Here is a 12,846-nt window from a genome sequence, read left to right as displayed (position 1 = left end):
GACGCCGAATATTATGGAAGAGGTAGAGAATCTCCTCATAAAGCAAATTGATAAAGCAGCGAGTCTCGGAGAGGTAATTATTATGGGGGACTTTAACTATCCTGATATAAATTGGGGAACAGAAACTTGCAGTTCCAGCAAAGGAAATAGATTTTTGATAACAATGAAAGATAATTACCTTTCACAAATGGTACAGGACCCCACAAGAGGGGGAGCACTACTAGACCTTGTACTAACCAATAGGCCAGACCGCATATCAAATATACAAGTTGGGGGTTACTTGGGGAATAGTGGTCACAAAATAATAAGTTTTCATGTATTCTTTAGTAAGATGTATAGTAGGGGGGCTACAAGGACACTAAACTTCAGGAAAGCAAATTTTAAACGGTTGAGAGATGATCTTAGTGCAATAAACTGGGATGATGTACTAAGTAATAAAAGTACACAAAGCAAATGGGAGACTTTTATGAGCATCCTGAATAGGGCTTGTGCAGAAAATATACCCTATGGGAACAAACATGCTAGAAATAGGAGGAAACCCCTATGGCTAAATAGAGCTGTAAGGGAAGCAATAACAGAAAGCCTTAAAAGAATTAAAGAGGGTAGGTAGTGATGAGGCATTATATAATTATAGAAAATTAAATAAAATATGTAAAAAGCAAATTAAGTTAGCTAAGTTTGAGACAGAGAGACTCATTGCGAGAGAAAGTAAAAATAATCCTAAAATATTCTTTAACTACATAAACAGTAAAAAACTGAAAAGCGATAGTGTTGGCCCCCTTAAAAATAGTCTTGGTGAAATGGTGGAGGGGGATGAGGGTAAAGCCAACCTGCTGAATGACTTTTTTTCTACGGTTTTTATACAAGAAAATGCCATGGCAGATGACATGACCAGTGATACCATAAATTCACCCTTGAATATTACCTGCTTAACCCAGCAGGAAGTACGCCGCCGCCTCGAAATCACTAAGGTTGACAAATCTCCGGGCCCGGATGGCATACACCCCAGAGGTCTACAGGAATTGAGTTCTGTGATAGATAGACCATTATTTTTAATCTTCTCAGATTCCTTAATAACAGGGTCGGTACCGCAGGACTGGCGCATAGCAAATGTGGTGCCAATATTCAAAAAGGGGACAAAAACTGAGCCGGGAAATTATAGGCCGGTAAGTTTAACCTCTACGGTTGGTAAAATCCTTGAGGGTTTCTTGAGAGATGCTATACTGGAGTATCTCAAGAAAAATAACCTTATGACAGAGAATCAACATGGGTTTATGAGGGATCGATCCTGTCAAACTAATTTGATCAGCTTCTATGAAGAGGTAAGTTCAAGTCTGGACCAGGGAAATGCAGTGGATGTTGTGTATGGACTTTTCAAAAGCTTTTGATACGGTGCCACACAGAAGGTTGGTACATAAAATGAGAATAATGGGGATAGGGGAAAATATGTGTAACTGGGTTAAAAACTGGCTCAGTGATAGGAAACAAAGGGTGGTTATTAATGGTACGTACTCGGACTAGGTCTCAGTTCATAGTGGGGTACCACAGGGGTCAGTATTGGGTCCGCTTCTTTTCAACATATTTAGAAATGACCTTGTTGGGGGCATGCGGAGTAGAATTTCAATATTTGCAGATGATACTAAACTCTGCAGGGTAATCAATACAGAGGAGGATAATTTTATATTACAGGGAGATTTATGTAAATTGGAGGATTGGGCTGAGAAGTGGCAATTTAAGTTTAATGTAGATAAATGTAAGGTCATGCACTTGGGTAGAGGAAATAAAATTATAATTATGTACTTAATTGTAGAACACTGGGTAAAACAGACACAGAAAAAGACTTGGGTGGATGGTAAACTTCACTTTAGTGGACAGTGTCAGGCAGCTGCTGCCAGGGCTAATAAAATAATGGGATGTATTAAAAGAGGTATAAGTGTTCATGAAAAAAATATAGTTCTACCTCTGTACAAGTCACTAGTGCGACCGCACTTAGAATACTGTGTACAATTCTGCTCACCGATATATAAGAAGGACATAGCTGAACTGGAGAGGGTGTAGAGAAGAGCGACCAAGATTATTAGAGGAATGGGTGGGCTGCAATACCAAGACAGGTTATTAAACTTGGGGTTATTTAGTCTGGAAAAACGAAGGCTTAGGGGGGATCTAATCACAATGTATAAATATATGAGGGGACAGTACAGAGACCTTTCCAAAGATCTTTTTACACCTAGGCCTGCGACTGGAACACGGGGGCATCCGCTACGTCTTGAGGAAAGACGGTTTAATCATAATCACAGACGAGGATTCTTTACTGTACGAGCAGTGAGACTGTGGAACTCTCTGCCGCATGATGTTGTAATGAGTGATTCACTACTAACATTTAAGCAGAGCCTGGACGCCTTTCTTGAAAAATTTAATTTCTTTTTCGCTCCTAATTGGGAGACCCAGACAATTGGGTGTATAGCTACTGCCTCCGGAGGCCACACAAAGTATTACACTTAAAAGTGTAAGGCCCCTCCCCTTCTGGCTATACACCCTCCCGTGGGATCACGGGCTCCTCAGTTTTTCATGCTTTGTGCGAAGGAGGCACACATACACGCATAGCTCCACTGTTTAGTCAGCAGCAGCTGCTGACTATGTCGGATGGAAGAAAAGAGGGCCCATATGGGGCCCCCAGCATGCTCCCTTCTCACCCCACTTTTGTCGGCGGTGTTTGTTAAGGTTGAGGTACCCATTGCGGGTACAGAGGCTGGAGCCCACATGCTGCATCCTTCCCCATCCCCCTTAGGGCTCTGGGTGAAGTGGGATTTACCGGTCTCCAGGCACAGAGACCGTGCTCCGTCCACAGCCCCTGGGGAATCTGCTGGATATGGAGCGGAGTATCGTCAGGGACAGGGCCCTGCTACGACAAGGTACTCTGTGTCCCCGTACAGTCCGCGCGCACACTGCAGCATTGCTGGGTGTGTTAGTGCGCCGGGGACAACAGCGCTGCGCGCTGGTGCCATTCCTATCTACAGCTTTGCTGAGAGGGGACATGTATTGAAACTGCCGCGCCCACTGTTATCAGCGCTGCGGCGCGGCTGGGACTTGTGGTGCGCCGGGGACTTCCGCGCTGGCCGTGCATATATCACGGCCGCGCTTATTACTCGAGTCCCCGGCTTTCTGCGGCCTAGTTTCGTTTCGTTCCCGCCCCCAGGCCTGCCAGTCAGGGGAAGGGCGGAACGCTGTATAGAATGTCAGCGCAGAGGGCTGGAGTCTGCTTTGCATACTCCAGCCCTCACACTGGGCACAGTGGGACGCCAGTTTCCCGCACTTTGTTTGAGGCACGCCCACGATCCCTCTCTTCACAGGACGCCGGCAGCCATTCCTGTGTGCAGTCTGAGCTGGAGAAAGGAGACTGGGAGACCCAGACACGGGATTCTGGTGCCCACACACCCGCTTTTCAGCGGGCGGTAAGCTGCCCTCAAGGGCTGACCCCACTGGTGCCGAAGTGTATATTGTATTTTATGCTTGCAGCTTTACATTGCACTGTACGGTCGCTGGGGATCCTCTGCTATATACCCTCCTAGATTCTCAGAGGACACAACAGCATGTCGACCGCAAAAAGCAAAGGTGCCAAGGCACAGGCTTTCTATGCTGCTTGTACCGCTTGTGGGGCTGTTCTACCGGCAGGTTCCACTGACCCCCACTGTGTGCAGTGCTCAGCCCCTGTGGCACTTGCTCGGCCGGGGCCTCTGCTGGAGGTGACCCAGGCAGAACCTCCTGTAAATACTGTCCAGGTGACAGGGACGGAGTTTGCAGTCTTTGCTGACAGATTGTCTGTGAAGGGTCCCAGCAGGAGGACTCTCTGTATGATGAGGTGGAGACGGCTGATCAGGATTCTGATCCTGAGACCGCTCTCAATTTGGATACACCAGATGGTGACGCCATAGTGAATGATCTTATAGCGTCCATCAATAAAATGTTGGACATTTCTCCCCCTGCTCCTCCTGTGGAGGAGACAGCTTCACAGCAGGAGAAATTCCATTTCAGGTATCCCAAGCGTAAATTAAGTGTTTTTCTGGACCACTCTGACTTTAGAGAAGCAATCCAGAAACACCACGCTTATCCGGATAAGCGTTTTTCCAAGCGGCTTAAGGATACACGTTATCCTTTTCCCCCAGACGTGGTCAAGGGCTGGACCCAGTGTCCCAAGGTGGATCCTCCAATCTCCAGGCTCGCAGCTAGATCCTTAGTTGCAGTGGAAGATGGGGCGGCACTTAAAGATGCCACTGACAGGCAGATGGAGCTCTGGTTGAAATCCATCTATGAAGCTATCGGCGCGTCGTTTGCTCCAGCATTCGCAGCCGTATGGGCACTCCAAGCTATTTCAGCTGGTCTTACACAGATGGACACGGTCACACGTACATCTGCTCCGCAGGTGGCACCCTTAACCTCTCAAATGTCTGCATTTGCGTCTTACGCGATCAATGCTGTCCTAGACTCTACGAGCCGTACGGCAGTGGCGTCCGCCAACTCCGTAGTTTTACGCAGAGCCTTGTGGTTAAGAGAATGGAAGGCAGATTCTGCTTCCAAAAAGTGTTTAACCAGTTTGCCATTTTCTCGTGACCGACTGTTTGGGGAGCGCTTAGATGAAATCATTAAACACTCCAAGGGTAAAGATTCATCTTTACCTCAGCCCAGACAAAATAAACCCCAACAGAGGAGAGGACAGTCGGGGTTTCGGTCCTTTCGAGGCTCAGGCAGGTCCCAATTCTCTTCGTCCAAAAGGACTCAAAAGGATCAGAGGAGCTCAGATTCTTGGCGAACTCAGTCACGGCCAAAAAAGACAGCCGGAAGACCCGCTACCAAGGCGGCTTCCACATGACTTTCGGCCTCCTCTCTCCGCATCCTCGGTCGGTGGCAGGCTCTCCCGCTTTGGCGACATTTGGCTGCCACAGGTCACAGACCGTTGGGTGAGAGACATTCTGTCTCACGGGTACAGGATAGAGTTCAGCTCTCGTCCTCCAACTCGCTTCTTCAGAACTTCTCCACCTCCCGACCGAGCCGATGCTCTGCGGCTAGCGGTGTCCACTCTAAAAGCGGAAGGAGTGGTGACCCCCGTTCCTCTTCTGGAACAAGGTCACGGTTTTTACTCCAATTTGTTTGTGGTGCCAAAAAAGGACGGGTCTTTCCGTCCTGTTCTGGACCTAAAACTGCTCAACAAGCATGTGAAAACCAGGCGGTTCCAGATGGAATCCCTCCGTTCCGTCATCGCCTCAATGTCTCAAGGAGATTTCCTAGCATCAATAGACATCAAGGATGCTTATCTCCACGTGCCGATTGCTCCAGAGCACCAGCGTTTTCTACGCTTCGTTATAGGAGACGAACACCTTCAGTTCGTAGCCCTGCCTTTCGGTTTGGCGACAGCTCCAAGGGTCTTCACCAAGGTCATGGCAGCAGTAGTAGCAGTCCTGCACTCTCAGGGTCACTCGGTGATCCCTTATTTGGACGATCTACTTGTCAAGGCACCCTCTCAAGAGGCATGCCAAAACAGCCTGAACGTTGCGCTGGAGACTCTCCAGAGTTTCGGGTGGATCATCAACTTTTCAAAGTCAAATCTCACCCCGACCCAATCGATAACATACCTTGGCATGGAGTTTCATACTCTCTCAGCGACAGTGATGCTTCCGCTGGACAAACAGCGTTCACTACAGACAGGGGTGCAATCTCTCCTTCAAGGCCAGTCACACCCCTTGAGACGCCTCATGCACTTCCTAGGGAAGATGGTTGCAGCAATGGAGGCAGTCCCTTTCGCGCAGTTTCATCTGCGTCCACTACAATGGGACATTCTCCGTCAATGGGACGGGAAGTCGACGTCCCTCGACAGGAACGTCTCCCTTTCTCAGGCGGCCAAGGAATCTCTTCAGTGGTGGCTTCTTCCCACCTCATTGTCAAAGGGAAAGTCCTTCCTACCCCCATCCTGGGCGGTGGTCACGACGGACGCGAGCCTGTCAGGGTGGGGAGCGGTTTTTCTCCACCACAGGGCTCAGGGTACGTGGACTCAGCAAGAGTCCACCCTTCAGATCAATGTTCTAGAAATCAGAGCAGTGTATCTTGCCCTACAAGCCTTCCAGCAGTGGCTGGAAGGCAAGCAGATCCGAATTCAGTCGGACAACTCCACAGCGGTAGCATACATCAACCACCAAGGTGGCACACGCAGTCGGCAAGCCTTCCAGGAAGTCTGACGGATTCTAACGTGGGTGGAAGACACGGCTTCCACCATTTCCGCAGTTCACATCCCAGGCGTGGAAAACTGGGAAGCAGACTTCCTCAGTCGCCAGGGTATGGACGCAGGGGAATGGTCCCTTCACCCGGACGTGTTTCAGGAGATCTGTCGCCGCTGGGGGATGCCGGACGTCGACCTGATGGCGTCACGGTACAACAACAAGGTCCCGGTTTTCATGGCACGGTCTCACGATCACCGAGCTCTGGCGGCAGACGCCTTAGTTCAAGATTGGTCGCAATTCCGACTACCTTATGTGTTCCCACCTCTGGCATTGTTACCCAGAGTGCTGCGCAAGATCAGGGCCGACTGCCGTCGCGCCATCCTCGTCGCTCCAGACTGGCCGAGGAGATCGTGGTACCCAGATCTGTGGCACCTCACGGTAGGCCAACCATGGGCACTACCAGAACGACCAGACTTGCTATCTCAAGGGCCGTTTTTCCACCTGAATTCTGCGGCCCTGAACCTGACTGTGTGGCCATTGAGTCCTGGATCCTAGCGTCTTCAGGATTATCTGGAAATGTTATTACCACCATGAGGCAGGCTAGAAAACCATCCTCCGCCAAGATCTACCACAGGACGTGGAAGATATTCTTATCTTGGTGCGCGGCTCAGGGAGTTCCTCCCTGGCCTTTTGCATTGCCTACTTTTCTTTCCTTCCTGCAATCCGGGTTGGAAAAAGGTTTGTCGCTCAGCTCCCTTAAAGGACAAGTCTCAGCGCTATCTGTATTTTTTCAGAAACGCCTAGCACGACTTACTCAGGTGCGCACGTTCCTGCAAGGAGTTGGTCATATCGTCCCTCCTTACAAGCGGCCGTTAGAGCCCTGGGATCTGAACAAGGTTCTAATTGCTCTCCAGAAGCCGCCTTTCGAGCCTATGAAGGATGTTTCCCTTTCTCGTCTTTCACAGAAAGTGGCTTTTCTAGTGGCGGTCACGTCTCTTCGGAGAGTGTCCGAGCTAGCGGCGCTATCATGCAAATCTCCCTTCCTGGTGTTTCACCAGGACAAGGTGGTTCTACGCCCGGTTCCTGAGTTTCTCCCTAAGGTGGTATCCCCCTTTCATCTCAATCAGGATGTCACATTACCTTCCTTGTGTCCTCATCCAGTTCATCAATTTGAGAAAGGTTTGCATTTGTTGGATCTGGTCAGAGCACTCAGGATCTACATTTCCCGCACGGCGCCCTTACGCCGCTCGGATGCACTCTTTGTCCTTGTCGCTGGTCAGCGTAAAGGGTCGCAAGCTTCCAAATCCACCCTGGCTCGGTGGATCAAGGAACCAATTCTTGAAACCTACCGTTCTGCGGGGCTTCCGGTTCCTTCAGGGCTGAAGGCCCATTCTACCAGAGCCGTGGGTGCGTCCTGGGCATTACGGCACCAGGCTACGGCTCAGCAGGTGTGCCAGGCGGCTACCTGGTCGAGTCTGCACACCTTTACCAAGCATTATCAGGTGCATACCTACGCTTCGGCGGACGCCAGCCTAGGTAGACAAGTCCTTCAGGCGGCGGTTGCCCACCTGTAGGACAGGGCTGTTTGACGGCCCTATCACGAGGTATTCTTTTACCCACCCAGGGACTGCTTTTGGACGTCCCAATTGTCTGGGTCTCCCAATTAGGAGCGAAAAAGAAGAAGGGAATTAAAGGAATTTACGGTAAGTAAACAAAATTCCCTTCATTACCAGTTATGTATATTAGATTTTATGACAGGGTATTGATCCAGGGAACTAGTCTGATTGCCGGATGTGGAGTCAGGAAGGAAATTTTTTCCCCATTGGAACTTGTTTGCCACATTGGGGTTTTTTTGCCTTCCTCTGGATCAACATGTTAGGCTACGGGTTGAACTAGATGGACTTAGAGTCTCCCTTCAACCTTAAAAACTATGATACTGTGATAAATGTGCGTTTTTACTTTTTTCTTTTTGCAAATGCGGTATCAGACACAGTTGTATGAATGATGTCAAATATCGCTGAACTTTAAAGGGAACTTGTAGAACCGCTGTTCAATAATATGATTGTTTAAAAAAAACAACTTATAAGCCTCGCTATCACTATGATCATTAGGGCTGTGACTAGTCACAGACTAGTCGGCCCTCTTTCCTTGTTATCACGCCCCTGTGAGTGTGATAACATGATTTTCACAAGCTGATGTCACCGCCAGCTCCTGGAATTCTTGCGCATGCGCTCGGCTCACTTCGGCCGAGTCAGTGTGCCTTTTGAAGTTGGGTGGGAAGTTGGGGGCGCTTCTCGGCTTCATTAGGCGTACTGTGTACGACCGTAAGTTCAGAAGCCGTGTACGTAAGCCTTCTGCTGAACATCCGGTCATGCGCAGGTCCAACCAAGAAGCATTCCCTCGGCTTCAAAGGCCGAAACAAGCCGTGTGCATGCGCAAGATTACCAGGAGCTGGCGGTGTCGCAGGCTCATGGAAATCATGTTATCACACCCAAAGGGGCATGATAACTATGAAAGAAGGCCGACTAGTCTTGGCAAACAATGCACCTTCCTATTTGTGCAGCATGTCCTGTATCACCGCCATGCTTGTATGTTTCCTATATTGGCAGGGCCGGACGGACACATGACCCGGTACAGCCTGGAGTGGCTGTCGCAGCATAGCTATGAAGGACAGAAGCAGCAGCTCGTGCAGCCCAGGATATTGTGGAATGAGAAGATCTATAGGGAGGCGAACGTCCCGGCCGTCAGCTACTCGGATTTCCTGGAGACCAACGAGGGGCTGAGAGACTTTCTGCAGAACTTTCTTCTATATGGTATTGCTTTTGTAGACGACGTTCCAGCCACCCGAGAGGACACCGAGAGAGTGGCCCAGAGAATAAGCCACATCCGGTAACGTCACACTGTGCTTTACTCAACTATGTAAATGGACAATGAACGATAAGATAGCTGCAAAGTGACATAAATGACTTCTTAGTGCAGGGATCGTACACCACTGCCATTGTATTGTTTCATACGCTATAATACTGGAAGAATGTCACATTTAAAGGGAACCTGTCAGGTCCAATATGCACCCAGAACCACGCGCAGTTCTGGGTGAATATTTCTAATCCCTGCCTAACTGTCCCTGTATACACTAGCACAGATAAAGAGATATTTTAGAAAAAGTATTTCTAAAGATCTTTGATCATATGCTAATGAGGCCAGGGACTAGTCAAAAGAGCGTTAGTTCCCTTGGCTAGTCGGCCCCCTCAGCATGTAAATAGACAAAAAAGAAAGACTTGCATAGCAAAGGTTGCAGTAAAAAACAAAAAAAAAACATTCTAGATATTTTTTTTTTTTAGGTATTTTGCATATCAGAATGGCGATTCTCATACCTGCCCAGTAGCTATGTCATGGCAACCTCATTGTACAGGGTCCTACTCTATATTACTACCTCTTAGCATGACAGTACGCCATTGTGGGCATGCAAACATGCTAATGAGTGCGCAGTGTCAGAGGCATGGCCGCACTTCCCTTTTCTGCCACTGCTGTTTTTTAACAGAACATCCCCAGACTTCCGGTCATGCGCACTACACCAATTTGAAGCCGGGACACGTACATAACATTAGCATATTATAAAGGATCTTTAGAAATACTTTTTGAAAAGATCTCTTTATTTCTAAAGATCCTTTTAATATGCTAATGAGGCCAGGGACTAGTCGCAAGGGTGTTACTTCCCTTGACTAGTCATCCCCTGTGTGCGTACTAACATGCTAATGGACGCGCAGCATCAGAGGTATAGTCGATCTCGCCTCCCTGCTGACAACACCCCCGTCGCAGGATTTTGGCTCAATGTGCATGATCATAAGTCCCGGACTTCCAGTCATGCGCACTATGAAACTGGGTATATGAGTCCCGGCTACAAACTGGTGTAGTGCGAATTTCTGGACATCCAGGGACAGTCTAATTGTGCGCACTGAGCCGAAAACCAGCGGTGGCAGCAAAGGTGAGAGCGGCCATGCCTCTGACACTGCGCATTCATTAGCATGTTAGTATGCCCACAGGGGTGTGCTAACATTCTAAGGGGGCCGACTAGCCAAGGGAAGGAACGCACTTGCGACTAGTCGCTGGTCTCATTAACATATAATGAAGAATCTTTAGAAATATTTTTCTAAAGATCTCTTTATCTATGCTAGCGTATGCAGGGACAATTAGGCAAGGATTAGAAATATGCACCCAGAACCGCTCATGGCTCAGGGTGCATATTGCACCTGGCAGGGTCACTTTAATTGTGGGCTTGGTGTTTTGCTTTTTTTTTTTTTCTCCATAATAAGGTAATAAGGTTCAGGTCTACAAATTAGGACTTTAGAGAAAAAAAAAAAATCTATTCTTTCTATATATACATGTGTGTGTGTGTGTGTGTGTGATATATTATATTTATATATATATACGTGTGTGTGTGTGTGTGTGTGTGTGATATATTATATTTATATATATATACGTGTGTGTGTGTGTGTGTGTGTGTGTGTGTGTGTGTATATATATCTATATCTATATATATGTGTATGTATGTGTGTATGTACGTATGTGTATATATATATATATATATATATGTATGTATGTTTATATATAATATAACATAACATTTTCCTTTTCATAACCACTAGGAGGCACTGTTGGGGGGGAGAAAAAATTCAAAACTCCCAGCTTTATTTTGGACTGACAAACTGGCATGTTAATTTTTAGAATATTACATTAAACAAATTTTGAGGGATTTAGCCGAGAGCAAGGGGTTAAATTTAAAAAAAAAGGCTATGCTTAGCATCTTCAGGTCCCCGTCACTATCATGCCGCCACTACAGTGATACTGCTTGCATCAATCACATTTCGTATGATTCACTGGGCGTATATGCCGCCATTAACTATGAGAATAGTGATTGGCTGCAGGGGTTCCGTGAATTATGTCATGTACCGTTGTGCAAATAAATCTCTATCCATCTCTTATAGATCATTTTGTGCAGACTGTCATGTAAATCATTGTCATACTGTGAATTCCTACTATAGAATAGCGATGAATTCTCCCAATGTATATAATGTAGCTTATATTTCTTTGTCGCTCCATTGGGAGACCCAGACAATTGGGGTGTATAGCTATGCCTCCGGAGGCCACACAAAGTATTACACTAAAAGTGTAAAGCCCCTCCCCTTCTGCCTATACACCCCCCGTGCTCACGGGCTCCTCAGTTTTTATGCTTTGTGCGAAGGAGGCAGACATCCACGCATAGCTCCACAGCTTGGTCGGCAGCAGCTGCTGACCAGGTCGGATGGAAGAAAAGAGGGCCCATAACAGGGCCCCCAGCATGCTCCCTTCTCACCCCACTTTGTCGGCGGTGTTGTTAAGGTTGAGGTACCCATTGCGGGTACACAGGCAGGAGCCACATGCTGTTTTCCTTCCCCATCCCTTAGGGCTCTGGGTGAAGTGGGATCCAGGATCGGTCTCTAGGCACTGGGACCGTGCTCCCTCCGCAGCCCCTGGGAATCTGCAGGATAGGAGCTGAGTATCGTCAGGGACAAGGCCCTGCTACTATGAGGTACTCTGTGTCCCCGTGGGGACCGCGCATGGAGCGCTGGTGCCAGACACATTACAGCACTGCTGGGTGTGTTAGTGCGCCGGACATGCAGCGCCTATGCCAGACACTTTCCAGCACTGCTGGGTGTGTTAGTGCGCCGGACATGGAGCGCTTGTGCCAGACACTTTCCAGCACGGCTGGGTGTGTTAGTGCGCCGGACATGGAGCGCTTGTGCCAGACACTTTCCAGCACTGCTGGGTGTGTTTGTGCGCTGGGGGACTACCGCGCGGCCGCGCTTATAACTTTAGTCCCCGGCTTCTGCGGCCTAGTGTCGTTTCTTCCCACCCACAGGCCTGCCAGTCAGGGAAGGGGTGGGACGCTGCACGGATCGTCAGCGGAGGGCTGGAGCATACATTAGTATCCTCCTCCCCCCTCACTCAGTACAGTGGGGCACTGGATTCCCGCACTTTTCTTGGGCACGCCCACGATCTCCTCCTCCCCACAGAACGCCGGCAGCCATTCCTGTCAGCGATTCAGACGCTGGAGAGGAGAGACAACACAGGGAGACCCAGGCAGGGAATCCGGTGACCACACAACTGCTTTGAGCGGTCGGTAAGCAGCACCTATGGTGCTGGCCCCACTGAGTACCGAAGTGTGTATATATATATATATATATATATATATATATATATATATATATATATATATATATATATATATATATATATATATATATATATATATATATATATATATATATATATATATATAGGCTTATAGGCTATACATTGCACTGTACGGTCGCTCTGTTGATTTTTGGCTATATACCCTCCTGGTTGTTCTCAGAGGAGACAACATGTCATCTGCAAAAAGCAAGGGTGCCAAAGCACAGGCGTACTTTGCAACTTGTACCTCATGTACAGCTGTACTACCGGCAGGTTCCACTGACCCTCATTGTGTGCAATGCTCGGCCCCTGTGGCACTTACTCAGCCGGAGCCTCTGCGACTGGTGGCCCAGGTGGATCCACCTGCTACCACTGTCCAGGTGACAGGGACGGAGTTTGCAGCCTTTGCTGACAAACTGTCTGA

General features: G+C 48.3%; 1 protein-coding gene across 3 annotated transcripts in view; it reads left to right on the top strand.

Annotated features, from left to right (window-relative positions):
- The window catches only part of TMLHE (trimethyllysine hydroxylase, epsilon), a 79,649-nt gene that overhangs the window by 34,424 nt on the left and 32,379 nt on the right, over window positions 1–12,846 (top strand). For all 3 annotated transcript variants that reach the window (XM_075322631.1, XM_075322633.1, XM_075322632.1), the window contains one exon: window positions 8,819–9,098. In XM_075322631.1, the coding sequence (XP_075178746.1) occupies window positions 8,819–9,098 (280 nt within the window). The remainder of the gene's footprint in view (window positions 1–8,818; window positions 9,099–12,846) is intronic.

The sequence above is a fragment of the Anomaloglossus baeobatrachus genome, chromosome 9, assembly GCF_048569485.1.
Source record: "Anomaloglossus baeobatrachus isolate aAnoBae1 chromosome 9, aAnoBae1.hap1, whole genome shotgun sequence".
NCBI classification, from domain to species: domain Eukaryota; kingdom Metazoa; phylum Chordata; class Amphibia; order Anura; family Aromobatidae; genus Anomaloglossus; species Anomaloglossus baeobatrachus.
Note: the sequence above shows the minus strand (reverse complement) of the source record. Positions and strands in the feature narration are given on the sequence as shown.